The sequence below is a fragment of the Penicillium roqueforti genome, assembly GCF_015533775.1.
Source record: "Penicillium roqueforti strain LCP96 04111 chromosome Unknown scaffold_12, whole genome shotgun sequence".
NCBI lineage: Eukaryota > Fungi > Ascomycota > Eurotiomycetes > Eurotiales > Aspergillaceae > Penicillium > Penicillium roqueforti.
Window position 1 is genome coordinate 30,371 of NW_024067576.1, and position 26,576 is coordinate 56,946.

At 49.3% G+C, this 26,576-nt stretch overlaps 12 protein-coding genes across 12 annotated transcripts; 5 read left to right on the forward strand and 7 right to left on the reverse strand.

Annotated features, from left to right (window-relative positions):
- Window positions 1–450: 450 nt before the first annotated feature.
- Window positions 451–2,143, reverse strand: LCP9604111_5149 (cytochrome P450; the record flags this gene model as incomplete). The annotated part of the gene is made up of 2 exons (XM_039072927.1): window positions 451–1,025; window positions 1,084–2,143. 2 exons carry the CDS (start codon window positions 2,141–2,143, stop codon window positions 451–453), a joined length of 1,635 nt encoding a protein of 544 aa, XP_038928611.1.
- A 1,236-nt stretch (window positions 2,144–3,379) lies between these two features.
- Window positions 3,380–5,087, forward strand: LCP9604111_5150 (CFEM domain-containing protein; the record flags this gene model as incomplete). Its single annotated transcript, XM_039072929.1, has 9 exons — window positions 3,380–3,460; window positions 3,514–3,649; window positions 3,711–3,889; window positions 3,950–3,986; window positions 4,040–4,107; window positions 4,165–4,428; window positions 4,487–4,605; window positions 4,659–4,726; window positions 4,798–5,087. The coding sequence occupies 9 exons, from the start codon at window positions 3,380–3,382 to the stop codon at window positions 5,085–5,087; spliced, it is 1,242 nt and encodes a 413-aa protein (XP_038928612.1).
- A 699-nt stretch (window positions 5,088–5,786) lies between these two features.
- On the reverse strand, window positions 5,787–6,430 carry LCP9604111_5151 (uncharacterized protein; the record flags this gene model as incomplete). The annotated part of the gene is made up of 3 exons (XM_039072930.1): window positions 5,787–5,801; window positions 5,857–5,913; window positions 6,035–6,430. The coding sequence occupies 3 exons, from the start codon at window positions 6,428–6,430 to the stop codon at window positions 5,787–5,789; spliced, it is 468 nt and encodes a 155-aa protein (XP_038928613.1).
- Window positions 6,431–6,699: 269 nt separating this feature from the next.
- Window positions 6,700–8,622, forward strand: LCP9604111_5152 (cytochrome P450; the record flags this gene model as incomplete). Its single annotated transcript, XM_039072931.1, has 7 exons — window positions 6,700–6,904; window positions 6,973–7,105; window positions 7,159–7,350; window positions 7,409–7,560; window positions 7,611–7,858; window positions 7,908–8,179; window positions 8,232–8,622. The coding sequence occupies 7 exons, from the start codon at window positions 6,700–6,702 to the stop codon at window positions 8,620–8,622; spliced, it is 1,593 nt and encodes a 530-aa protein (XP_038928614.1).
- Window positions 8,623–9,889: 1,267 nt separating this feature from the next.
- Window positions 9,890–10,901, forward strand: LCP9604111_5153 (SDR family NAD(P)-dependent oxidoreductase; the record flags this gene model as incomplete). The annotated part of the gene is made up of 2 exons (XM_039072932.1): window positions 9,890–10,613; window positions 10,690–10,901. The coding sequence occupies 2 exons, from the start codon at window positions 9,890–9,892 to the stop codon at window positions 10,899–10,901; spliced, it is 936 nt and encodes a 311-aa protein (XP_038928615.1).
- A 190-nt stretch (window positions 10,902–11,091) lies between these two features.
- Window positions 11,092–12,633, reverse strand: LCP9604111_5154 (Zn(II)2Cys6 transcription factor domain-containing protein; the record flags this gene model as incomplete). Its single annotated transcript, XM_039072933.1, has 2 exons — window positions 11,092–12,480; window positions 12,562–12,633. 2 exons carry the CDS (start codon window positions 12,631–12,633, stop codon window positions 11,092–11,094), a joined length of 1,461 nt encoding a protein of 486 aa, XP_038928616.1.
- A 491-nt stretch (window positions 12,634–13,124) lies between these two features.
- Window positions 13,125–15,198, reverse strand: LCP9604111_5155 (uncharacterized protein; the record flags this gene model as incomplete). Its single annotated transcript, XM_039072934.1, has 3 exons — window positions 13,125–13,595; window positions 13,659–14,315; window positions 14,383–15,198. 3 exons carry the CDS (start codon window positions 15,196–15,198, stop codon window positions 13,125–13,127), a joined length of 1,944 nt encoding a protein of 647 aa, XP_038928617.1.
- Window positions 15,199–15,974: 776 nt separating this feature from the next.
- LCP9604111_5156 (uncharacterized protein) lies at window positions 15,975–16,400 on the forward strand (the record flags this gene model as incomplete). Its single annotated transcript, XM_039072935.1, has 2 exons — window positions 15,975–16,175; window positions 16,284–16,400. 2 exons carry the CDS (start codon window positions 15,975–15,977, stop codon window positions 16,398–16,400), a joined length of 318 nt encoding a protein of 105 aa, XP_038928618.1.
- Window positions 16,401–17,033: 633 nt separating this feature from the next.
- LCP9604111_5157 (uncharacterized protein) lies at window positions 17,034–17,969 on the reverse strand (the record flags this gene model as incomplete). The annotated part of the gene is made up of 1 exon (XM_039072936.1): window positions 17,034–17,969. The coding sequence occupies one exon, from the start codon at window positions 17,967–17,969 to the stop codon at window positions 17,034–17,036; it is 936 nt and encodes a 311-aa protein (XP_038928619.1).
- A 1,148-nt stretch (window positions 17,970–19,117) lies between these two features.
- LCP9604111_5158 (uncharacterized protein) lies at window positions 19,118–21,516 on the forward strand (the record flags this gene model as incomplete). Its single annotated transcript, XM_039072937.1, has 2 exons — window positions 19,118–21,387; window positions 21,438–21,516. The coding sequence occupies 2 exons, from the start codon at window positions 19,118–19,120 to the stop codon at window positions 21,514–21,516; spliced, it is 2,349 nt and encodes a 782-aa protein (XP_038928620.1).
- Window positions 21,517–23,724: 2,208 nt separating this feature from the next.
- On the reverse strand, window positions 23,725–24,201 carry LCP9604111_5159 (uncharacterized protein; the record flags this gene model as incomplete). Its single annotated transcript, XM_039072938.1, has 1 exon — window positions 23,725–24,201. One exon carries the CDS (start codon window positions 24,199–24,201, stop codon window positions 23,725–23,727), a length of 477 nt encoding a protein of 158 aa, XP_038928621.1.
- A 1,168-nt stretch (window positions 24,202–25,369) lies between these two features.
- On the reverse strand, window positions 25,370–26,222 carry LCP9604111_5160 (uncharacterized protein; the record flags this gene model as incomplete). The annotated part of the gene is made up of 3 exons (XM_039072940.1): window positions 25,370–25,508; window positions 25,565–25,642; window positions 25,696–26,222. 3 exons carry the CDS (start codon window positions 26,220–26,222, stop codon window positions 25,370–25,372), a joined length of 744 nt encoding a protein of 247 aa, XP_038928622.1.
- Between the last annotated feature and the right edge of the window lie 354 nt (window positions 26,223–26,576).

Genomic DNA, 26,576 nt, shown 5'->3' on the forward strand with positions numbered 1-26,576 from the left:
GAATTCTGGAATGTGTGTCTGCCTTATGTCGCGAACGTATTGAATATTGAGTATTTGATTTGAGCAGGCAATGAACATGATTTTACATAGCCCAAGTAGTATTTAACACGGCAATGCAATGCGCTCCGAAGGATACCAAGCACACCGAGCTCGACTCAAAAATGGTGGAGGCCCTGGCTGTAGTAGGATCTGGAGACTTGCCAGGGGTGCTTTCCAATATTAGGGGTCAGCGCCTCATTCTAATATAATAAGATTAGATTTCGTAATGGTAATAGGAAAAAGGAAGCTGAGAGGGTAGCTCTGAAGTGGTTGTGAACGAGGGCGATCAAGAATATTACGTAAGGTAGACGACAGCAGGATTTTAGCGGTGAATGGTTTCTGCCAGGACGAGGTTGCGACCGACTTTCCGTTGAGAAGTCAAATCCCACCGAGAAAAAAAAAGGTATTCATTCATTCTAAAGACTTTTCAATCTTTGCCTCTTCCAAAATTTCCGAGTGGTTCAGGTTATGAGTGGTGCCCGCACTCAGAATCGCATCACGCACCCACTGCCCCCTCGGACGCATCACTGACCTAAACGGCTTGGGCAAAGTGACAAAACCCTCCGTGCAGTCCATATCATGGACCTTGTGTCTCGCGCCTGTGCTCTCGTCCACAACGCCAGCCTCAACATCAAATGACCACAGCATGCGCGCCATTTGGATGAATAGCTGGTTGCGCGCGATGAGACGGCCCGTACAGATTCTGCGCCCGAACCCGAAACCCGTATGCGGTAGATCCTTGAGGGCTGATGTGTTGAAGCCGCAGATGTCGCTATGCTCATTAGCGGATTCTTCGGCGAGCCACCGCTCCGGGATGAAGTTGTCAACGTCCCCGCCGAAGACGGCCTCATCGCGAGTGATGGCGAATGCGTTAGGGAGGACAGTTGAGTTGGCGGGGATATGGTAGCCCATGTACTCGTCCTCGGTCTTGGTGAAGTGTGGCACACCTTGGACGACGACGGGGCGCCAGCGGAGGGTCTCGCTCGCTGTGTCATGTCATGTGAGACCTTGCCCATTGTTTGAATAAGAACAAGAGAAACTCACCAATAGCGTCGATGTAGGCCAGCTTCGGGCGGTCTTCAAAGTTGGGTAGGCGATCCTTACCGACGACCTCGTCTAGCAGCTGTTGCGCCTTTTTCACCCAGCCACGCGACCCCGACGTAATCCAAGCAACGATAAACCAGTCCAGCGCAACAGTCGAAGTATCCAAACCAGCATCGGCAAGAATGCCTAGATCAAACGCGAGCTCAACCTCCGGCATTCCCGCAGCCTCCGACGAAGCCTTCATATGCTTCGCAAAGTTCCACTTGCCGCTACTCAGCCCCTTCCTCAAGTTCCCAACATGCAGCTGACGCTCTAGCTCGAACAGCTCCTCGCCCTCCTTCTTCCACGGCGCCAGAAACTTGGGCAGGTGATTCAGCGATGGGAACGAGTCGACAATGTATGCGCCCACCTGCCCGGTGCGCGCAAACTCCGCCTGCACGCGCTTCCCGTCCATCAGCTCCTTCTCGTATCCCGTTTGCAGCCGGTAGCCGTAGTTCAGACAGTAGATGGTACTGGCCATTGCACGCTCGAAGTGGTGGTGGAAGTCTACGCCTTTCTCGCCGAACTTGTCCCACTCGCCTAGCACGTCCCATAGCAGTTGCTGCGACTCGAGGTCCTGTAGCGGGCGGTAGTTGCTCGCAGCGCGCAGGGTTAGGAGCGGGGCCTCCATCTTCTGATGTAGTCTGTACTGGCCGTTGTATGGTCGGAGGAGCATGTGCATGCCCTTAGTGACAAGCTCGCCGGCCATGACCAAGCGTGGACGGTCCGAGTATCGTGAGCTGCGGCGGTTGAGGAGATCGTGTGCGGCCTGGTGAGTCGACAGGATGATGAGAGGCTGCCCAGCCATGCTAAGGTGCATGATCGGGCCATACTTCTTGCTCCAGTGATAGAGCTCCAGCCACTGGAGGCTCTTGGGCAGCTGGTGAATATTTCCGATTAGAGGTACGGGCTTGGGTCCTGGCGGTAAGGGCAGCGAGGGGCGTTTGAAGAGTGAGAGGACAAGGCGGGCGATTACAATCGCGCCGAGAGCGCCGAGTAGATAGGTTGCAAAGCCGGGCATTTTGCTATACCTGCACAGACGAGGCAGATAAGTGTAACTGTGACTGCAGCTGGAACTGGGTTGGCGAGCAGACCAAGCAGGCCAATTTAAGTACCGTGTCCCTCCCTCTCCGTCGGGTTGGCATCGAAAGATGTGTGGAGTGGTACTATTGTGCAGAGGCCAATGAGTGCTCGCAGCTATTTAATCCAGATGCTCCTTGGGCTCATTGGGGCTCCTTCGACAGCAGCACCATACTGTCCTGGTAAAGTGGAGGATACGGGCCCGTCTAGGCTTGGAGAAGTAAGCCATATCTACTGATGGGAGTCGTGCCGAGTCGTGCCGAGTAGTGCAGATCGCGTGGTCAGACCTCTTACGTGGATCGTCTAGTGTTTGCAATCTTTCCCGGCCACGCTAATATATAATATATAATTGCTACGCTTCGCTCCGCAACTAACGTGTGGGAGTGGGGGGCACGGCTCGGGGCACGGCCGGGATTGCTGTTGGATCCGAAGGGACACGGCCCGAAATCGAGCCGAGCGTTAGCAAGTGGGCCAGACATCGCGGTTATTTTTGTTCTAGTCTATGTTGGAAGCTTGGGATTTTAATATTGACTCCAGGCTGCTTACCTTCGTCAGGAATCCTGGACGATTCCGACCCTACCCTGGACATCTGTCAAGTGCCAACACTCATCGCACTATTTGTATTGGCTACAGCAGTGGATAAGGTACTTTTGATTGGGAATAGTCTGTTTACATCCCTGTTAGCGCAGAGGCTGGGATACTCCAAGGTTTGCTAGGCTAACGGTCTCCTCCGGAAGCTCGAGTCTAGTCTTCCTATTCGCTGATATGGGGGGGCTCGCTAAGCCCCTTAATAGAACCAATTTCCCATCTCTTCCCGGAGAGTGTAAGAAAAAGTACGTTTGGGGGCCGTTGGATGCCATTTGTGAGAGCCTGTACAGAGTATTCCAATTTGACCCATCCATCAGGGTATGGCTAGAATAGGGGCGCCCACAGCAAAAAAAAGTAAAGAAAAAAATAGATTAAACTAGTAATGCCTGGTTGTCCAAAAAAAATATAAAACGAATATAGTGATTAAGACCAAGTTCTAAACGTGAAGCTGCCGTCGAGGTGCCCCCCAACGTGCCGATTTACAGGTCCCGATTCGAATCATTCTTATTCTTTCTGCTTTCGCCGTGTCTCTGTGTCTTTGTGTGTGTATTCATTACAGAGCTTCTAGTCGAGTGACGAAGGAGTCCTAATGCGGTTAGCAACGCGGCTAGCATTTCCCATCGCAGCCTTTACGGCTATTGCTGCGACCCAGAACATTCCGCAATGTGCAGTATGAGATCTCTCCAATGATGAAACCGAGTCACGGCTGATAATGACCGCTAGGCCGACTGTCTGGCCGCGGGTCTCAAGAATTCGACATGTACCGCGACAGACGTCGACTGCATATGCGCCGACAAGACACTGATGGCCAATGTCGAGGCTTGCTCACTGGGAGCCTGCACCGTCATTGAAGGACTTGGTATGCCCTGGAATTCTACTCCTTGTAATACTGATTGACTAGGCTGACTCCATATCCCCAGAGTCCCAAAATGCCACGGCTACGCTCTGCCACTGGCCGGTCCGGGACAAGAGTCTTATCGCTCCCATCGCGACAGCCGTTACCGGTACCTTGGCTCTCGCTTTTATCAGCATCAGAGTGGTTGACTGTGCTGCTAAGAAGGAGTTCAAGTGGGCTGACCTGTGCGCGGTCCTTGCATTTGTGAGTGTGCCACGGTGTGATCATGGAAGTTAGGAGTCTGGCAGCTAACCAGCAGATTAGATCTTTTCGTTACCTATGGACATATTTGAATTCTTCAGTGTGTTTGTCCTCGTTAACTTGAGTTATAGGTTTGTGCTAACAGCAAAGCAGTGATGGGTTCAGGGATGGGAAAGGACGTTTGGACCTTGACGGAAAAACAAATCACGAACACAGCGAAGGCAAGTATCATTAGGCAAAAAATGAGTTCCAGACTGGAGAACTAACAGCGTGGATAGTATACCTGGGTAACCCAAGTATCGTATATCCCTGCAATTATCCTGACCAAGGTGACCATCGTCTGCTTTTTCCTACATATCTTCCCGGGCCCCAGATTCCGACTGCTATGCCAGGGGACTATCGTCCACTGCTTTCTGTTCATGATTTCGACTTTTATCACTGAAATTCTTACTTGCATTCCGGTCGAAGAGGCCTGGTCAGGCTGGAAGGGCGAAAGTACAGCCCTATGCTATAATAGCAACTCCTTCTGGTGGGCGCATTCGGTACGTCGACTTTTATCACTTGATTGATTGGATTGAGATACCAACTGACTGACCCTAGGCAATCAACATCGCTACCGATCTATGGATCATCGGCCTGCCCATTCCAATGCTCTTCGGACTCCAGCTCAAGACGAGTAAGAAGATCTACCTGGTTCTGATGTTCAGCATCGGTATCGTGTAAGTAGAACCCAACCGTCAACTCCTGCGACTCACTTCTCACAACTTGATAGAATCACGGTAATTAGTATTGTCAGGTTCTCAGGTCTGCTAAAGTACTCTACGACATCAAACTTAACATGTAAGGCCGACGCCTTTCCTGCTCAGTGTGTTTACTTCTATTTCGTGCCCAAGCTAACCAACGTGCACAAGACAACAACGTCATGGTAGCAACATACAGTGTCATCGAGTGTAACGTTTCGATTATGTGCTGCTGCATGCCTACCCTACTTTCCACCCTTCGCCGAGTCTTCCCCACGATATTCGGTAGTACCAATCGCTCTTACAATTACAACTACAATTACAACAATACTCCCTTTTTGGACACCAATGGGATCCAAAAGTCTGTTACACATAAGGTGACATACACGACTCCCGATGGGCTTGAGGATGATGTAGTCGAGTTGGTGGATAGAGGCGAGGATTACCCACGGAGGAAATAGTCAGGTGGGCGAGAATGATCCACATTAATACAGACTTTGTATGCAAGTGTAAATAAGTGAGAGATTTCCTATTTGTTGCAGGTTGGGTAGATCGTCTACACCGATATCGGTCTTGTGCACTACATACATTCTGCGCCCTCGAACAACCACAGAGGGCGTTTCTTAGCAAGCATTTCCCACTTACTATGTAAATTATTATGGTATTGCTAGAAATAACCTTGGCCACACTTAGCCATAGGCTAATAAACCTTACAAGATCGATTGTGATACCGCTGCTAGATTTCACAAGGCTACTCCCATAACCACTATAATATATAACGTCCTTGATCCTCACCATTTTTTTCATTCAAAATATAGAATTACTATTGGTACGGACGTATACACGTGAGTGGCCAGCTTGTATGCAAGGGAAATTAGCATGAAGCAAATGCAAGAAAGAGATTCTTGAGACTATAATTTGCAGCTCCTAAACCAAATATGTCTCAGAGCTGGTCACCTGCAAATTTCTGCATTTTTCGTCTTTTTGATTACGATCCAACGGAATCGATTGAGGTGCATGTCTGAGAGGCGAGGTATCGTCCCTGTAATTCGGAGATTGTCTAAAAAGAATGGAAGAAATGTTCCTCGGGAGTGAAGGTATAGCAGGCATGCAGGCGCAGATAATAGGAACGTCGCACTCTAAAACACTCCAATATATTGCTAGAGTGTTGGCATCTGTAAATCAAAAGATTTAGCACTTTCGAGAGACTTTTAGCAGGAAAAGACTGACATGTAGTGTTGGGAGATTTCGAAAACTTGACGAGCGACCGCAACCGTAGACAACTGACTACAGTGATTCTAAGATCTCGTTAGCACTACGAGCAGGGCTTTTGGCTGTGTGTAGAAGCGGCCAAATTGGAAGACCAATTATTGCGAGATCCATCGCGATTTGCACCGCTGCCTTGTACCATGAATATGCGTTGATGTTGGTACACGTTCCTTGGTACTCCCCAGTCCAACCGGACCAGAAGTATGGGATAGGTAGGCACTGGAATGTCATGACAAGTGTTGGAGAAACCGAAGCAAGCTGACAACCCCATCAATACGTATGCAATCAGCTGGAACTGTTCTGAAGGAAATATGCGTAGATAGAGGGGCAAGAAGAATAAATGTCTCAGGGCTTCGGCTGCCATGTAACAGATCTCCGCTAGCATAATCTGCTTAATGGGTCCATGGCTGAACAGGGCGGGATCAAGCGGATCAAAGACATCCGTCCCGGCTCCAACTTCACTGCTTCCAGGCCAATCATCGCTAAGACGATGTTTTGCGACCACATGATTGGTGACAGGGCCGGTCCGATTCATGTGGGTATGAGGGTGACCCCAGCCTCCACACAGCCCGAAGTCACAGATACAAAAGCGACTTGGCGTGTTTTGACTGGACATGTCCATGCAAAAGTGGATATCGCCGGCACTTGTCTAGAAACAGTGCGCACTAAAGCAAAAGCACGAAGCCAAGACCCCCGCTTCCTGTTAATGACTAATAAAGAATGCATGAGGTAAGAGCGGGCTGTCGCCTTGATATCTTGGAATCATTTGCATTTCCTGTGCAGTGCCAAAAGCACGCGTCAATGATGATCGCCAGCCCTCTAAACGTGATCCTCAGCGTGGGAATCGGGGCAATGGTGCTGTATGCCATGGTCCTGCTTGCTCGCAGAAGGGTTCATGGGCCACTACCCCCTGGCCCGCCGGGAAAACCAATTCTGGGTAATATTTATGATCTGCCGCCTCCAGGGGCGCAAGATTGGATGCATTGGTTGAAATTCAAAGATCGTTACGGTAAGACATGTCATTTGGGACACCGGCGAAATCATCATTGGCAGTCTAACATCTCGATTGGCTTCCAGGACAAATCAGTTCTATCTCTGTCATGGGCCAGACCATCGTGATTTTGAATCATCATCAAATTGCGATGGAATTGCTGGGTAAGCGGTCCGCAATATATTCCTCGCGGCCGAATCTCGTATTTGCGTCACAGATGTAGGTCGACGAGCACAAAATGACCACACTCCCACTAAATCCTGGATAACTAGGGTGGGTTGGGAGCATATTCTGGCAATGCAAACTTACTCCGACCGGTTACGTGCCTATCGCAAAGCAATGCAGCCATATCTCGGCTCGGAGACTGCTGTGTCTCAATATAATGAATTGCAAGAGGTGGAGAGCCATCGATTTTTATTACGTGTACTAAAAGATCCGAAGAATTTGATCCAGCATATTTCAACGTAAGTTGAGCGCCGAATCTCACTCCATTGAAATAGCTGATGGATTCATTCAATTCAGGGAGGCGGGTGCAGTCATTCTCAAGATAGCATATGGCTATACCATTGAACCAGACAAGATGGACCCATTGGTTCATATTGCAAAAATGGCACTTGAGCAATTTTCTGTCGCTGGAACTCCGGGTGCCTGGTTGGTGGACGTATTTCCGGCCTGTAAGTGAGGCATCTTGCAAAGACAGGAGAAACGATACTAAATAACGTAGTGAGATACATCCCCTCTTGGTTCCCTGGGGCCGGATTCAAGCGAACTGCGCAAGTTTGGAAACAAAATCTTCAGCATGTTGCTGATAAGCCTTATGCCTTTGTGCGACAGCGAATGGAAAGTGGCAACTATGATCCGTCTTATCTGTCCAACCTATTTGAAGCAGGCGGATACCCACCAAATGGAACAGAAGAAGAAATGATTGCGAAATGGACAGCCGCATCGTTATATACAGGCGGCGCTGACACGGTATGTTACTACTCTTAGTCCTAAGACCATCTAGACTAACGAAACCGAGACCGTCTCTTCTGTTCAGACCTTTTTCCTGGCCATGACCCTTTACCCAGAGGTACAACGTAAAGCACAAGAGGAGATTGACCGAATTTTGGGCGGTGCTCGACTGCCCACGGTGGTCGATCGTGCAAGCCTCCCTTACGTCGATGCTGTAGTGAAGGAGACCCTTCGATGGCATCCTGTAGCGCCAATGGGGATTCCACACATGTCAGTCAAGGATGACATGTATGAAGGTCATCTTATTCCTGAGGGGTCCTTGGTTTTGGCCAACATCTGGTAAGTCTGGTCTAAATTTTGCGCAAGATCGAGACGCTGACTATCACTGAAGGGCCTTTGCGCACGATACCGAAGTCTATCATGAGCCAATGAAGTTTAAGCCTGAGCGCTTTTTGAATGTTGATGGCCGGGAGCCTGAATTGGACCCGCGTACCTTCGTCTTTGGGTTCGGTCGGCGCATATGCCCTGGTCGCATTTTGGCCGACTATGCCCTTTACTTGATTATCTCCCGGTCACTGGCAGTGTTTGATGTCAGAAAAGAGGTCAGAAATGGTCACGAGGTACATGTTGAGCCTGAGTTCAGACCTGGGGTGATTAGCCATCCGCTTTCTTGGGAGTTCAATATCAAACCCCGATCGGCCAGCTGTGAAGCGCTGATCAGATCAGTGGAAGAAACCAACCCTTGGAGGGGAAGCGATGCAGCTGCCCTGGATACTTCCTGATCGCGTCATCATCTCTATGATGACCACCCTCAGAGATCAAACCAAAGATTTTACCGGGCGTCTTGCTCGTCGGGCAGGGCCGCTTTGGCCTGATTCGCGCCTAAATTTAAACCGCTTTTAGGCATCTCTTTACAATGTAACTAACTAATATTGTAATTGATTCCTGGATGGAATAACAGGCCCAAGGATCCCATGAACATACAGCTTTTGGCGCTATATAAATGCAGTTATCTCCATTTTTCCAGGTGGTTTACTGGCGCCGTCATACATGAACATGAAGCTATTCGGAAATCACCCTATCACTATGGAGTAATTTAAATAGCATCCACTACCACTACCAATAACGAAGATATTTCAATTCTCAAAACCGCATTTAATTGCTAGATAGTAGAGTGATCAATTGGCTATGTAAGATACTGTTGGCACAGCGATTTTACTATTGGCACAGTGATTGGCTATTCTCTATCATATAGCATTTAGATGGCTTTTTAGGAATTGAACTATGTCTATTATTGGTGGTGGTAGATCGGGTGATCTCCGCATAGCTTCATGTTCATGTATGACGGCGCTAGTAAACCACCTGGAAAAGTCGAGATAATTAAATTGTATGGCGCCAAAAGCTTCAGTTGGCATAACTAAGGCGGTATACCTTTCTGCCAGGCCAAATTCAGGAATTAAGACCTCAATCAGGCCAAAACGACCCTGCGCGTTGTGCCCCTTCGTACTATAGAGATTTGTATCCAAGCTAATTCCCCTCAAAATTCCTTATTCGTTTATCATGAGTCATATTCTGTGATCAGTGATTTGCACGCCCTCTTCTTTCTGTCTTCGTTCTTCTTTGTTCATATTGGCCCCATACGAAGGATCCATGCAAACTTGGGTCCCATTGGCTGGGATTCTCCCAGGCCGAGCTAAGGGCATTTGCGCCATTGTCATTGGCCTGTTCGGGGGGTTTTCATGTGGGCCATGTCTCCTCGGAGTCCGTACCTGAAGGTGAGGCCGAAGTAAAAGCCCCGAAGCACGGGAACAGATTCATTCTCGGTTCCACTTCGGGGCTGCAGCCTAAATACTAGCAAGGTAGAGTACTTTCAAAAGAATATATGACCAGCATGAACATCCTTCCCCTCGTTTGACTGTAACACGGCTATTTAATCCTCCCCCCCGGCCACACTCCAAGTATTTACTGCTATCTATCAGTATCTTAGCGCTTTCCATCTTACGCCAAAACCCTCACGACACACACTACGTTCCAACTCAGATAGCGACAATGGCATCACCTGCGCCATCGTACACCAAGACCACTCACTCTGCCACATATGCTGGCATAAATCCAACTCAGCCCAGCCTCTCTACTGCGGGCAAGGTTGTGGTGATTACTGGCGCATCTGGCGGCATCGGCCGGGCCACAGCCTCATCCTTCGCTGCATCGGGCCCCCGAGCCCTCATCCTTTTCGGTCGACGCGCCGACGCCCTGGCGGAAACCGCCGCCCTTGTCCGCGACAGCCACCCCGAGGTGACGATCCAAACTCACGAGGCTGAGCTATGCGATGCCTCGAGCGTCCGCGACGCCATGAACAAGGTGGCTGCCGAGTTTGGTGGTATCGACATCCTGATCCACTGTGCCGGCGTACTGGCCCCTGTTGTTCCGCTCCTGGAAGCCGATCCGGCTACCTTCCTGGACGGCTACAAGACTACCGTAGTCGGTTCACTGGTAACGGCACAGGCTGTCGTCCTGGCTAACAAGACAGTCAGCCCCAACGAGGACAAGCCAATCACATTCATCAATCTGACCACGGCTGGCATTATTTTCCCCCCATTCGCCGGCATGGGCGCCTATGTCAGCAGTAAGATGGCCGCCGTCAAGGTCCTGCAGTCCTTCGCCGTCGAGAACCCGCAAGTGCGTCTTCACAATGTACATCCCGGTTTCCTCGAAACAGCCATGTCTGCTAAGCTGTCAGAGTCCATTAAATTACCATTTGCCTTTGATGAAAGTGAGTATCAACTGATTTTGTTCTTTGTGGTTAGTCCGTCTCTGTGATCCATTAACTAATGACTACTCTTTCCCAGTCTCTCTTCCTGCCGACTTCCTCGTCTGGATTGTCTCCCCCGAAGCTGAATTCCTTAAGAACAAGATCGTCTTCTCTTCTTGGGACGTCGATGAGCTCAAGGCTCGCAAGAACGAGATTTTCGGTGGCCCGCCAGGAACTGGTGAGCTCTGGCTCGGCTACCAAGGATTCCCACGATTCATAGGTGGTCAGGCTTTGCCAGGTACCCAGTAGGCGATCGGTTTCGGTATGAGAAGCCACCATCCCTGGCTGGACGGTATACATGCGCGCGTTGATTAAGCAACTACACGAGCCATTCACATAAAGTGCTAGCACGAAAACCTGAATGAAAAATAAAATCTATAATTACATTGCTTGCTGTTTGACAACCGAGTAAAGCTGAGAGCACCTGGATGGATGATGTCTAGGCGGCAAATTGGTCAATCTTTGCTATATCATCAACCAGACGCAGTGCAATTGAGATGCCCATATTCCTACCAAAGTCTTGTAGGCGTTGGATGATCCACCTTCTGGTCTCAGCTTTTGTGGCTGGGCATTTTCCAACCATGTACAAGCACCAGGTCAGGATATACCCGCCTGACACGCTGCCGCGGAAGGATAGATCGACGGAGGGAGTGTTGGACGCGGAGGATAGGAATTCCAAAGCCTGAGGGATGGTAGCGAGTATATCATCTCCTAGCATTGATAGATTTTGCATTGCCATTTGAACCTTTAGCTCCAGAGACTGCCGGACGGCCGACGTAAGTGTAAGGTCTGTCACGAGAATCTTGTTCAAGAGGTATAACATGATCTCGTATACGATCATTTGAAGATTTCTGAGGTTATTCCACACTCTGATTGCCCAAGTGTCCTTATATAGGTCAACTCGTCCATTATAGCTTAGTTTTGGCGCCCAGCAAGCATTTTGGGTGACTGTATAGGGTTCTTGTGTGGCGAGGAGCAAGGCGGTGTGTTGGAATTCACGTTCCATCATAGTCGCTTCCTCCAGGTATTCAGGCCAAGGAACTTGCCTAGTGTTCGCCCTGACTCCCATCAGGAGGTCTGCGCACCGGGTACCTAAGATCCCCAGAAGCCAAAATGCACCAGAGGCGTCAATGTGCTTGGCTGCCTCTTCTTGAAGCTGGATCATGTCTTTCGGAAACGGTTCTTCGTTATGGACACAAGCAAGCACAAGATCAGCGCGAACTTGGTTAAACATGAGGATCGTGGCCGTGCTAGTGAATTGGCCCTTGCCCCGGGCAACTACTAACGCTGCAGCGCCCTGGACATGTCGAACCCACGATTTGTGCTCGGAGACATGCTCAAACACTCCTAATGAGATTACCGACATTAAAGTGCTGTCCTTGACGGACTCCACGGGCGATGTTAAGGCGACATTCACATTGCGGATCGCCTCCGTGTATTTGGCTCGCGCGAGGTTTGCCAGGTCAGACTGTTGGGTCGAATTGGCCAAGGCCACGAGTCCTACGGCCGCCATGCTGGCCACCAGAGTAGGATGCTCGCCATCTTCGCGATAAACAGAAGGAATATAGTTCAGGCATCCCCGTGAAGAGGACTGACCGCTGACAAAGTTGCGGAGGAAGTAATTGACACCTATGTCGTCGGCGTTGGGGCTCAAGCTGCGGGCGGGGGCAGGCAAGGCTTGGGCGGGACTTTCGATCTTCGGTTTCCTGTATCGCTGTATGGTTTGGTCGGTCTGGTCACGAAAGACGAGGTCCCATTTATCTCGGTACCCAGGACATTCTTGGCGCATTCGAATGCACTGTCCACAATGGGGAGTCTGCTGGTCGCACTATGTAGAGACACGACAAATTGAGTTCTGACCTGACAGACAAGAGGAAAATAAGCAGAGCAAAGGTAGAACGGCACTTACACGTCGTTTGACAGCCCGGCAGTTCCCACAGCTTCTAGAGGCTCGAGGGCGAAACGAGTTGAGCGGGGCCATATCGATACGCCAAAAGGAGCGGGCAAGGACAATGGCACAAGAGAGGGCGCAGGGTCTGTCGGAAACCCGAGTTCCCTATTCCATAGCAAGTCTAAGGAGGCACTCCCCAATAGGCTCAGCTCTTAGTCTCGTGTCCGTGTCCAGCTGAAGATCCTCCACGGTCGGCCCCTCGGCCCCCACCTGCAGTACGGATACCCAGGTAACCGGTACTGTGCCCCAGTCGAAGGAAATCCGCGCGGTACGGAAAGACATTCGGACTATGATGAGTCTTCGGGTGCTATTACAGCCTCGCCGTCGTCATCACGGTTACACAAAAACCAATCCGACATTGGACTGAAAACATGAGGACTACTCGTCCCGTGGTGCGCTAGTCCTAGTTAGGTCTTTTGATAAGTCAGCCAGTCGTTCTAAATCTTTGAGAAATACATCTCTAACTGCTGACATTTCACTATCAACTCTCATTTTAAAGACCAGAAAATCCGACAGTCTGTCTAAGTATTAGCAGCCAGCGCTACTACTTCAGTGACATCAAAGACATCAAGGCCGAGAGCCATCCCTCCTGTCCCATCCCTTCCAAGGTCTCCCTGCTGCGCGAGGTACTGTAACTTAGCAACGGACTCCTTCAGCTCTTCCTCGGTAGGCATGTTGACGATCATCAGATACATCACATCCTCCCCAAGGATCTTAATTCTACTGCCAGTTTCCTTCTTCTTTCGGGCCCACTTCTCTTTCCAGGTTTCACTCGGGGGAAGACCTTGAGCAGCCCGCTTCTTGTCCTGGGATTCCTTGATGGCAGCCCCAGCACGCTCAAATAGACTTGGCTTAGGCTGGTACAAGCCACCGCTCAAGGTCGTGAGAAGTTTTCCACTATTCACGGGATGGTTGGGGTCATTGTAGCGTGAAGTGAAGGCCTTGCGTCCGGACTCGGGAACAGCCAGCGCAGAACCCTGATGCTGGGCTTCCTATTTCCTGTCAGAATTGCTCTATCGATATGCGAGGGCGTGAGTGAAGGAATTGGTACTCACGAATGATGCCTGGGACTTTCGATCGATGTAGTCCCGAACCCAGGTTCTTCCACTCTGGAAAGTCGACTTGGGTTCCAGGCCATCTCTGACCCGTATAGCAGCTCGGTCAATCTCCGGGAAAACTAGCGGTGCACACTCCGGAAGCTGCATTTCGCCTCTAGTTGCGCCATCTCCCAATCGATAATGCTGCATGCGTTGCTTCCATGCGTTCATTTGTGGGTGCTCCTTGCTGTGAGTGTACTTTGAAATTGTCGCTGCCGCATCGAATTCAGGTCTTTCGGGCTGAGACAGGCCGGCATTGACCTCACCTGTCGCTCCTGATTGATTAAAATTGATCTGCTCGGTTGAGAAGAGTTGGCCAAGTCGATTAGCTTCCGAGTTAGGGGAGTTCGAATCCTGTTCTCTTTGCTGCTTCTGCTTCTTCGTGAGCTTGGGAGGCTGATCCGTAAATTTCATGATCATCGCGTATTGACCACGAGGAATAAAGATCTCTTGGTTTGCCCTATCGAGGTAGCTATTGGTACGGTGACGAATTTGAAATTGCTGTGCTGTGTCCGCTACAATCTGGATAGCTGCAGCGGTCAACGCAACTGCTAATGAAGGGGAGAAGCCAGTGATGTTGGCTGCGCAAACGATGACCTGGAGCCACATTGAAGCCTGTGATAAGAGTGAGTAAGTAAACGCAATCCCATAATGGTCAAGAAAAGGAATGGTTGTCACCAACCTGACTAGCTTTATGAAAGTCGCTGATGAACTTCAAGAACACATCTTGGCTGATACCGCAGTCGGCCAACACGGGCGCATATGCACGCACAAATCCTCGCTTCTTCGCGCCAGGCCTGCGTTGAGGAATAATTACAGGATATGGGAGTCGCTGCGGTTGAGCTGGTGGTGGCCCAGCCAGTGCCACGAGTGAGCGAATCATGCGCTCTCTTTTCTTCGCCTTCTCATCTTCAGAGTCCTGTGCACTAATCTCATCGGGGTCATTATCAACACTCATGTCGAAGTCTTTCTGAGCACCTTTCGGACCAGGGTGAGTTTCTGTTTGATCATATGTGGGCAATCCGAATTCTTCGGTCGCTTCGTCGAGTTGCCAGGCAGCCTCATCTCCATCCATCGAGCGCTCACGGTCGTTTCTGGTATCGAAAGTGGGGGTTTCGGTGTCTTTTCCTGTCTCAAAAGAGTGGTACCCTCTCTTTTCTTCGACTTCCGATGAACATCTCGCTTTGTTTATATCCCTCTGTCGTTCCAAGCCGGGTGAGTATGGTGGAACTTCATCTCCTGTTGGGAGCCCTTTCTCGCTGCCCCACTCTGAGCGGCCCTCACGATTGGGTAGCTCTGCACGACCTTCGAGGCCGACTGTATAAGTCGTCCGACTATCTGCACCGACCGAGTCCCCACAATCGCTTTCTACGCCAGAGATAGAGCGAGGGGTCTCTGAAACTGACACAGAATCTTTGTTTCGGTGTCGGGCTGCATGGGCAGCTTCAGAAGTAAAAGCAATACCGGAGCCAATGAGTCTGGCGAGTCCTTTACCCATGGTTGTGGTGGTGGATGGCGTGAGTCGTAAATAGATTTGAATGAAGGAATATTTTCCAAAGACCGCTGGGGTTCCGAAGGAAGATCGTTCGAAGGGTTTATGTAGAGGGAGGAAGACTCTCATCCGCCCATCATCCGGCCTCTATCTATCTGTACAGTCAGATCATTTCTATATCCGGGAATTAGGATGTTAGCTCGAAGGACAGCAGGAGGGATCCCCGTCTCCCAACTAAGGCAACCAAAACGGTCCACTTTCACGACTTCTCCCTGATGACATGTGCTATTATTCTGTCTATTCCAGCCTTGTCTCGCCCAGAAAGCTTATCCTTTCGAGATCAAAGCGTCGATTGAACCCATAGATGACTGTTTATTGGCCGAGCATCTCACATACCTGAAGTGGACTAGCGCTGTCGGGAGGTAGCGGATCCAGCTGGCCGGAGCTCAGCCAATCATAGCCCTGAGCCTACCTGACTTTGCTATGTATGTCTGGACTCTTCAGGCGGGGAGCTCCTTCTCTCGGATACACCATGTGGTATACAAAGTGTGTCGAGAAGCCCGCTATTTACGCTTTCACTGAGATTCTAAACTTCGGAGGTATTGCGACGCTCAACACTACTGGCAATGTCGTGGACCTGTTAGGACAGAATATCCCATCTCACGAGCAACGGTTAGTAACAATAACGAACACCCTACCATTTCATGCTCCACAAATCTAATTATTTCTTTAGTGCCTTCTAGCTTACAGTTTTGTTCCATAACCTGGATGCCAATGTCTACATGGGGATTTTCAAGATCTGGGAGATGAGCGTGAGCAAAATCGCGAATGTGGACAGCATATTCGTGGAGTTCTTTGTTCAGCCTCATCCCGTTACTAACGACACCAACATGTTCGGCCTGACGCCCGAAAGGACAGACGATGTCATGATTGACATGACTGCTGGCTATGCAAACAAAGCAGACGATGTGCTAGTCGAACGAGTGATTTAGGACATTATGAACAAGCAACGCGCACTCTTAAAGTCTCATCGGCATCTGATAGACTTCATCTACCTCACTTACGCCAATATCTGATAGAGGGTCCTCTAGAGCTGGGGTGAGGATAACATTGCTAAGCTCAGAGCTGCCACCAAGGAATACGACCCCAACGGCGTGTTTCAGGAACAGGTCCCTGGTGGTTACAAACTTCCAGCGCAGGTCTTCTGATTGCTCTACGGCGAATATAAAAAGATGGGCGCGCTCTGTCGCACATGAGCTAAGCCCAGGAGCAAGAACCTACTCACATCTGATAAGTCAGGGCTAAAGGTATAATATAAGCCTTTACTTATCGAAAAGAGGAGATTTCAGAGTTTACAAGAAGGGATGATATGAATGACCGGTTTGGAAGCGATATGTTGAGGGAATTATTCTCTAAAGAGATATGTGCTGATGGATTTATGGCATGTTGTTGAATTGGTAGATTCTCCACTGCTTGCCATGTTTCCGGAGATGGATGATATTCACAAGGTGAGATGTGCTGGCATCATGGCTCTGGCGCTTTGTGGAATGCCAAGAACATTTCCACAACACAAGAGTTAATATGTGTTCGTTGTGTTTCGTGTCAAAAAATGGGTTATATCCTTATGTCAAATGTTCTTATCTTTGAAGTTCTGGTGTTCACGCCAAGCCGTAGTTAAATCATTCTGAGCCGCTTCGACCGCCTTTGACAGATGTCCCACTAGTCGGTCATGTGCGATTGCTGGCAATCCAGTAGAAGGGGCGTTGGCATTGGCATTGGCATTGGCATCTGGTGAGTGTGACGTACCAGTCTACTTGGTACGAGCCGAGAACAGAGAAGTGCTAACAGAACCGGATTCTGAGGACGAAGAGCGCATCCGCATTGTAGCATGCGGCAGACTGACATTCCAGCATCTTTGTTGTCTTTAAGGACAGACCCCGACATACGTGCTGGTTCAGGACCACTGGCACTCTGGCCTCCGCTGCTGCGACGATTTCTGAGAGAAAGCAACTGTTTTCGCGAATGTGGAGTAAGCGGAGATTTAGGGTCGCAGTGATAATGCAAGGGGGGCGGCATTCAGCGAGACAAGCATATGTCATCGTTGTAGGCGGCGGTATTGTTAGGTTAAATCCCAGTGAGCCCTCGGAGCCAAAAGGCGGAGTAGAGAGAGATGAAGAGTGGCTATAGTTGTAAGCGGACAGAAGATTCGGAAGCGTAGAGTAATCCAACATCGGCTCATCAGAATCATCAGAGCCAAGGGCATAGTCCATGCAGAAATCAGAGTTTGTAATGGGACCAGATTCTGCACATGATTCCAGGGGCGGGCTTACAAGGAGAGAATGCAGATTGGCAGTAGAGCTATGATCAATGTTCAAGTGAACATCAGCAGCCTCGAATGGCGGTTCTCCGAATAGACTGTTGTTTGCAGCGAATCCTGCGGGTGGATTTAGCGGATCGCTAGGTTCAGTAAATCGGGGTATAGTTGAAAGCCGATCATCGTCATTGCTGGGAAGCAGCACCGGGAAAGGCCCCGAATCCTTGCCGAAGTGTATATCCAAAGAACCCAGCGGTTCCAAAGAAGTGTGATCGAAATCGCGAGTCTTATCCGTGAGCGGCGTGACTTGACCTAAATGCCAGAATAGGCCATGAAGTTGGTCATTTGGTCGGGCGTGACTCGAATGTTTAATGGAGTGCCCCGAGTGACACCGATGACGAGGACATGTGCACGGTGACCTGCCCATGCAGAAATCTCCATCGTTAATGACAGGAGTGTACATATTGGCCAAAGGCCAAGAGGTCGCAAGATCAAGATGTCTGTACTGAAAACCTTAGAAGCCAGGAAGCAGAAAGAAAAAAAGGTAGAGAAGTCTTAGACAAAGGTCACCTAATCTTAGAACATTCTTCCACGGGACGCCATCCATTCATCTCTCAATCCACATCCCTGCAACGAGAAAGCCCCAAAAGGATGATACTAACGATTCTCAAACCGGGTGGGCACTCACTTGTATCAGGCATAGTGCATAGCATTAGTATAGCGCGGGCAATCTTCTTTGGTGCTAGCCCGCTCACCAGTGGAGAATAGTATTTGGCCCCTTTAAAATTCCCAAACTGTGTTCACGAGTCATGTAAATCGGTCTGGGGAACGTCGATGAAGGTTGGTAAATGGCCGATAACTTATAAAGGTTGTGTTTGCCTCGGTGGCAGGAGGATGGTAAGCTTAGTAGGGTGAAGGTTGGCCTAGTCCCTCGGTGGGCTGTGCTGGTTAGCTGTGCTGGTGGCTTGAAAGTGTCGCCTGTGGCTCCCCGGGAGGTCTGGGCTCGAAGATGCCCAGGAATGAGATCGATGAGCGAGGGATGAAAGGCCAGGAGGAAGCAATATCAATATGTCTGTATTGGGGGGAAGAAAGGAAAAAGGGAGATTAAATGACAATAACGAATCCCCGATTCAATTACCATTAACTGCAAAACTTGTAATCGTGGCTGAGCAGGTTGTGGTCTCCCGGCGCCGTTGAGGCCGCTCGGCACGATCTCCCACTCGCGCTACGTTGGTTTCTGGTCGCGAATTCCAGTTGATCTTATCCGAGCTTTTTCAATAACCTCAGTCTATCGTGTGGTGAGTGTAAGTGTAACTGACGGAGCCGAAACCTTTCGCCTTTGAAGCTTCCGCTTTCCGCGATCACACCCATCGTGGAATATCCAAGGAATATTATTAGTTTAATTCGTGAGAGAAAAACATTCTTGGGGCTTGGTAGCCGTATCTTGACTCTTGAGCCTAAAAAAACTCAAAAGAACATTTGAAACCAGCACGGCGCTTACAAGGTACAGCCCTCGACTAGTACGGGTGGCATACTTAGTGGCCCAACCCCGCACCGAAATATCATTTCCCAGTTTCGTTCACATTACTTCGGTGCCTTGATACCGGCAAGATGAAAATCTCTACATGTCTTGTGCCGTTGATGGGAGTTTACGGGGCAGATGCGAAAGGTAGCTTCCTCCAGTCTCCATCTATCGTTGCCACCAACATCAATCCCGCAGAAGCGATCCATACCACAACCGTTGAGTATGATGGGAAGGACGGTATCTTGTTGCCCCAAGACAACCGCAATGGATGGGTCAATCCTGAAGATTTGGCTCCTATGCCACAGTGCATCGCCCAGCAAGATCAGTCCACCTGGCTGCGTGCCATGACGAAATGCACCAGCAAACGATGCACCTCCCACTTTGCTTTTATCTGCACCCACCACCAATGGCTGACTCAACTCAGCTGCCTCAGCATTGCATTCTCCCCCGACATTATCGAAAGTTATCTCCCATACTGTGGTCGATCGGTTCTCGCCAAAGCGCAGTTGTATCAATGGGTTCATATTATCACAGGTCGAACGTGGCTTATCGATGTCGGCGACGCGAGCGGTCTGAAAAGTCTCTCCCCACACTCCCTAGCTGAAGGGTATGCAGCCGTTAACGTGATTCACAATGCACCAACATGTCTGAGCGACTCGGTCTCCGCTTCATCGATGGAACCATTCCGACATGTAATGGCCTCCTGCGGTTTCACAAGCACTACCCAACACACCGGAAACGCTGCTCGTCCCTGGGAGTATAGTGAAAGGCTACGTTCTATGATCGCTCTAGATTTTGAAACTGTTGGTTACGATCTCGTTCAGCGTCGCATCTACGATCTGGTCCTGCATCGCATCGGCGATGGCGACTATTTTGACAAAGATTGCTTCTGCAACACCTTCAATATAGATCTCAACAATGAACCTTGTTCAGGGTCAGGACAACTAGACTTCACAAAGGAGCGTCTCTGGATTTATGCCACGTGTGGGTCGACATCCTTACCCGAGAACTGGGCGGACACACTCAAAACCACCCAATTCGCGTACATTCCCATCGAAGATTGGCACTGGCCCAAATGCGTCACGGATATGCCGGAGCAAGTGATTGGGCTCACTGATCAGTGTGCAACCGATGCTTGTGAGGTCGGTGGCTACTGCAAAATCAAGCGCGCAGTTGACAGGGCTTGTTTTTGTCGCAACATCAATTATGATTCCTGCGGAGGGTCGTGCCAGATATTTGAGACACGAATTGACTATATCAAGTGGCTCCATGATCTTTGTGGCAATGTGCAGGACTGGCACGGTCTGCCAGATAATTGGCGTCAATTAGCCGTCCCGACTACCCTCGACATGATTCCGTGGGGTTGGAAATTGAAGCCATTTAACGATTCAGACATTACCTATACCGCCTCTTTGGGAGACGCAAGGGCAACCGAAAAATGTGCCTCGAATGAGTCTAAACTCACAAGCTTTGCTCTAGTCAATATAGCTACTTTTCTTGGAGTAGCTCTCAGCCAGAGAATAAGGATAATACGTCGAGTCGCACGCCGCCTTCCGTGGAACCCGCAGCCGTGGCCATGGGTTGTCAAGGGAACATTAATCGCCGCCCTACAACTCTTTGCAAACCTGTTCAATATTCTTCTTATTCAACAAACCCCTGGCTATGAGAACGTTCCCGTGATCCAATTAATGCTTCTCTGGAGCTCAATGCCTCGGCCTACTTGGCTGACGATTTCTTTGATTGGTGTACCAACCTTTGGAGATTTGAAGTTCTTCGCGGCCGGGTCTTCGCTATATGCTGAAGTGATCCTCCAGTTTCTATCAGCATATTACCTGCTTATGACCGTTCATTATGGTCGAAAACACCATTTCTACTTTGGAGGCATGGACGGAGCGGAGAGGGGGGGACCTGCAAAAATGATGTATGCCGGAGCACTCGCGTGGCTTATCATAGTTAGCGTGGTGATTGCTCAGGTAATACGGGCTATTAGGATGAGCAGGTTGACTAGACCTGTTTTGGACACACCAAACTGGCAGGGAGGCAAGCAGACAACATCGAAGATTGAGGAACTGATGGACCACCTGGATGAATGTTGCACAGGGTTAGTGGAGAGTAGGGGCTCAGAAGAAACACCGTTGATGGGGAGCGAGGGTAGGGACCCAGAAGAAACACCGTTGATAAAGAGCAAAGGAAGAGATCACACGGACTATGGCACTTACTCTGTGAAAGGCCACGATGGCCGGGTTTCCAAGAAATCATTTGTGGGATTGTATGCGGCTACGATCATCAGCATGCTCCTTCTCTGGATTGCGCAATGGCTGTTTTGGGGTGGATTTATTGGTCTTAGTGCGGAAGAGTACGTATTGCACTGTCATTATTTGGTCTATATCAACTAACCGAATATAGGTTCTGTTTGCCTCAACTTAGGGTCCTCACGGCTATCTGGACTGCATTCTCATTAGTAGGCGCTATTCTTATTATTTAGTCAAGTTTATTGTCTACTTCGAGCCCTAGATCTCTGACCGTGTTTCATGAACTATCCAAAAAACCGGCTCTCATAACAACATTACTCTCTGTGTGACATATTGTTCGGCCACTGGGCATAGAAGATCAACATTGCAGGATTGGTCGTTGATTGATGCCGGCTTCCCCATCTCGAGCGCGAATAATCCATCCCGGCCTGGCATATTGCCCCACCATACGCGTTTTCGTATCTCCCCGTCGACCGCAGGCCAGGGACCGGAGTCGATTTGCAGCTCTATCTCTTGGGCTACGCGCACCGCTGAACCAATCCACACCTAGCTGGCCGACTTTGAGTCGGCCTCGTAGAGAAAGATGCTTGCCAGCAAAGCGGCCTGAGCTCGATCCAGATTAAAGTTGTCATGCCAGATATTGATAATTCCAGAAGATGTGCGAATGTATTTCTTGCCTTCCTCTTCGCTGTTCGACTCCTAGACCCTAGTGGAAAGTCCACGCTGTCACGATCCACATGGATTGCTATCACATAATAACTAAGATCCAGCTACGCAGTCCTGTAGTTTGAGTATTCGCATTTTCGCTTTCGTACACTACACAAATGTCTCATTGCGAGTACAAATGGTAAGAGCCCCACCAATCATATATCCCCGAGCACTAACATACAGGAAGATTATTGGAAGAATAATACCAATTTCCCAACGTAAGATAGGTTTTGCCTCCCTTTAATCTTTTTCAAAAGCGTCTAAGCGACTGACAGTATGCTGACGCGCCACAGTGGCCTCCGCATCGATTTGTGGCTGTGATGGTGGCTTTTTCAGCCGCAGCCAGATCAGATACTTGTCCCACCTACCAAAGCGCTGCTGAGCAGCTATTGTTTCGAAGATCCAGTATAGCACGGTTGTAACCGTTACTTACAATAGAGCTTGAGATCCGCCAAAGAATCTGCTCAATTCGAGAAGGAAAGATAAAATACCATCCTATGAGGTGAAAAGAAGCGAATGCCGAGGTCAACAAAACAGGGAGGATCTTTCAAACGTTCCGATATTCGGGAATCGGTCATTTGGAAAGCGCCGCAAGGGCCTTTCGCGGTCATCAAGACGTAGACCAAAGAACCGCATCACATCGTAACTACAAGTGAAAGATTGCTTGGCGATAAAATCGTGGCGGTAAGGTAGAGCGGCAAGATCACCAGCTTCAAGGAGAATCTCGGTCGTGCTAACTTCCATGCTAAGCACAATGCCGGTATGTACATCGCTTGGTTTGTGCATCCAACAAATAAAGGCTCCAAAGGTACAAATCACAATAGCACCCGCGGATAGTTCAAGCGTAGTGGTCGGAAGCTTAAGAATGAAGCGACCAAAGAGTTGGATCATCAGCCAAGTAGCCTACGCCATGCTGAGCAGTCTGGCGAGCGTATCCGTTTTTGACTTGTCCCGCATCTCGCTCTGTGTAATTCGTGGGCATTCCAAAATTGCGGGTTCAAATGAGCAAAACTCATTCGACTTGTTGATATATGCCATGCATCTGAGGCCCCTGAGATACACCACCACAACAAATCGGCCAATGCAGCGATAAACGGAGGGTTATTGTCTCTCGAGGAGACTATTTTTGGCCCGCCAATCGCGACACGTATTCGGTGTGATGAGTTCCACAGTCGCGTGTTGCCCGCGAACGAGGCGCTTAGAGATTTGAGAGAAAAGGTTGCACCCCGCCAAGATCGTTTCATCTCTAAAAATATTTCAGAATTTTCCTGGGCTTCCTCCAAATCACCACACGTTCAGATGCTCGTGGAAGACTGCAAAGATGACCCGACGCACGATACCATCGCCCCGCTCGAAGACTCCCAATTGTTGACTGGGAGCTTGGCAGCCACGTCCAAGCCAGACAATCAGTCATACCGGCCAACTATTGGAAGAAAAGAGCTGATTCCAGGATGACTGCGTGATAATGACTATATTTTGGAGGGCCATCCAATGCCCACATATTCTTACAAACGATTATTGCGCCTGTGGCGTTGTTTACATATCGAAACAATGAACATCTGGACCCATCTTCTGGGCTCAATGGCCTTCATTGCTGTTGGATTTGAACTTAATCACACTGTCCCGCGTTCTCAAGACCTCAATTTCGACCGCGGCGATGTATTTGCTTTCGGGCCCTTTACGGCCTCGGCAACCATCTGCTTTGGCCTCAGCTCGGCGCTGGATTTCACACTCTAAGAAGCCACTCTTACAATATCCACCATCTCTGGGGCAGACTGGATATCCTCGGAATCTGCTTCCTCGCCCTTGAAGCTGGTACATCCATGACATATTACGCATTTTATTGCAGGCCCTTCATCCAGCGGGAGTACTGGGGGCTCAATCTTTTTTCCGCTATTGGCGCTGCCTTCGCTTTGTTTGACACCGGCGGTGGAGGTAACAAAATGAGGACTCTGCGAGGAGGTGTCTTCTCCCAGCTCGCTATCTCTGCCATGTTGCCTATCCTCCAAAGTGTGATTGACTTGGGTTGGACGCGTGCGAGTAATGAAATTGGGGCTGGGTGGTACCTCGCAGAAGCACTCTCCCTCTTGACTGGAGTGAGTGTTTTCGTCTGTCGATTCCCAGAGAGACTGAGCCCCGGGACCTTTGACATTTGGGGTCATTCCCATCAGCTTTAGCATATGTTTGCAGTGCTTGGCGGCGCTTTTCATGTTATTGGTTTGGTGGTTGCATGCAACTACCGTCGGATGCACAAAGTCTGTTGAGTTACCCCGTAGCACGGTCTTCTAAGACTCTTGCATTGGACCATTGGTACCTGAAGTAATGTAGACCAAGAGCTGCCAGCATAGAATTTTTCGGTGCTCCTAGGTCTTCATCGATGTACTTCGTCAATAATAGCTCATTCCGGTAGTGGTTGCCCAGGTGCATGCCGATACAGTACTTCAGGAAATCGGTATCACCACTTTACACACTCTTTCATTGTTTGTTGGACTCGGATGTGAAATATGAGTTTCTGATCTAAGCCTTGTACTGTAAAATACAAAACTCATTCTATCTCCTTTCCTTCCTTCCTCCTCTCTCTGTCAGTGCGAGACAGTCAATACATACAGTGTTTTCTCCATGTTATTCTCCATTGTATCGCATCTCTATCACCGGTACGGAGTAGAGTGCTTACCTATAAGATAGTTTGTTTTACGGAAGACGCATATACAGCGGCTGAACGCTTGGGCATTGTATATTGCTTCGACTGTGCTCTTAAAATTCGGCCACGGGCTCAAAGTCCCGACATATTCCATCTTGTGAATAGCAGAAGAGGTGGTCCTATAAGTACCAACGTTCAAGGGAGGTAGTGGGGCCTGAATAATCTGTTTGGCACGCACCCGTGTTGTGGCCATAGTGCTCTATACCAAACTACGAGTCAGTATGGGTTGCTTACGTAGGATGTAGGATGGAGGGAATGTTAGGACGCGTTGTGCAGTCGATGTTGGTCGAGGAGTCAACGTTGCTCGAGGGGTTGACGACGAGGAATCAGCGGCAAGAAGTCAATGCTGAGAGATCAACGTTAGGGGATCAAGTTCGAGTATTAGGTTGTTGTCAAGGAAGGGGTGGGGAAAGAAAAAGGACGGAGACTCCAGTTTCAAGTCGTCCGGTGTAAATTCCTAAGAGCTCTAAGGCTCAATTCTCACCCCGGTGCCTACCCTGTCCTTCTTCTAGACTGTCACATGGTTTGCGCCCATCGATGTGAGCTAAGCACGCATCCTCTCTAATTGATTATTGACAAAATACATATGAAAATCAGCTTAACCTTCTAGAATTGCAGCAAAGATTGGAATCATCGAAATTGTGCACTTTGGCTAAAGCAATGGACATTCATGTTGATCACCAAGTCCACTTAGTACTGTCCTTGTCCCAACCAGCCTTCCTAGGTGGTATAGCCAAGCCCCAGCCGACAAAGGTCATATCTGTAAATTTTTCTTCGGGGTCAAGGGAGGCAGATTCTCGGAAGCCTGCAATGTGCCTAGGGATAGTCAGCCTATTCTGTTTAGCACCAGGTGTACGGAAGATACCACATACATCGTCTGTGTAGCCTCGTCGTATATGATGTTCTCCAGCCCGGGCATACCTGGCTCCCATCCATATCGTCTCAACTCCCTTAGGTCTGTTAGCTTTACTCTGGACTGGTAGAATAGGGACTTATAAAATACTCCCAGACAACGCGGAACTTCGCACGGACGGCCTCACGTAATGGACCAGATGTAGGATCCCAGACTTTATCCTGGTTCAGTGACTTTCCGGGGACCATATCCCACACAATATGTGTAATGTATCCATCTGGGACCAGGCCATCATTGCCTTGTTTTCCTTGTTTATAGGCGAGGAGACTCGGTACCACGGGACACTGTCGTAGTTGCAGAGCCTTCAGGACGTCTAGTTCTCGATGTTTTCGTGCAGCGGCCTGTCGTTGTCGAACCTCGGGGCGTTCGTACTCAGTTCCTTCAATAAGAACCTGGAAATAGATTCGCATGAACGCCTTCTTGTCGCTGTCTGCCGCACTGTGACAGAGACATTTAAACACGGCAAAGGGAGGCCCAGCGCCACCATCAAGTTCCCACTTTGTCATTTGTTGGACATCTTCGGTCAGTTTCTCCTCGATAACCCACTTCTGGACTGATGGTGTGGCAAAGGTAACTTCTGTACCTGTGTAAAGTTCAGAGAATCCGAGAATAGACATTCTGACGAAGAAATTTAATGAGAACGCCGAAAAAAAAGCTTAGGAAAAAAAAAGAATGAGGGAAGGAAAATTGTGAAATAGAGTTGTGCAGAGAAAAAGGATTCAAGGCGTAAAAATGATGTGTAGTTTTGTTTGGCCTAAATTCTCAACCTCGTCTATCAGGCACTTATATTTCGATTACTCTGGGGTCTTTCAGACTTGAAATAGTTCAACTTCATTCTGTTTACATTTTGCTTGGATCATATAATCTACACAGTCTCTCCCTATCTCCTTCTTCTCCTGCATCAGTAAACCTTCTCAGATAATTCGAAACTGATCACATGTGTTATCTGTTCTCTTTACCTCGGGCAAAGA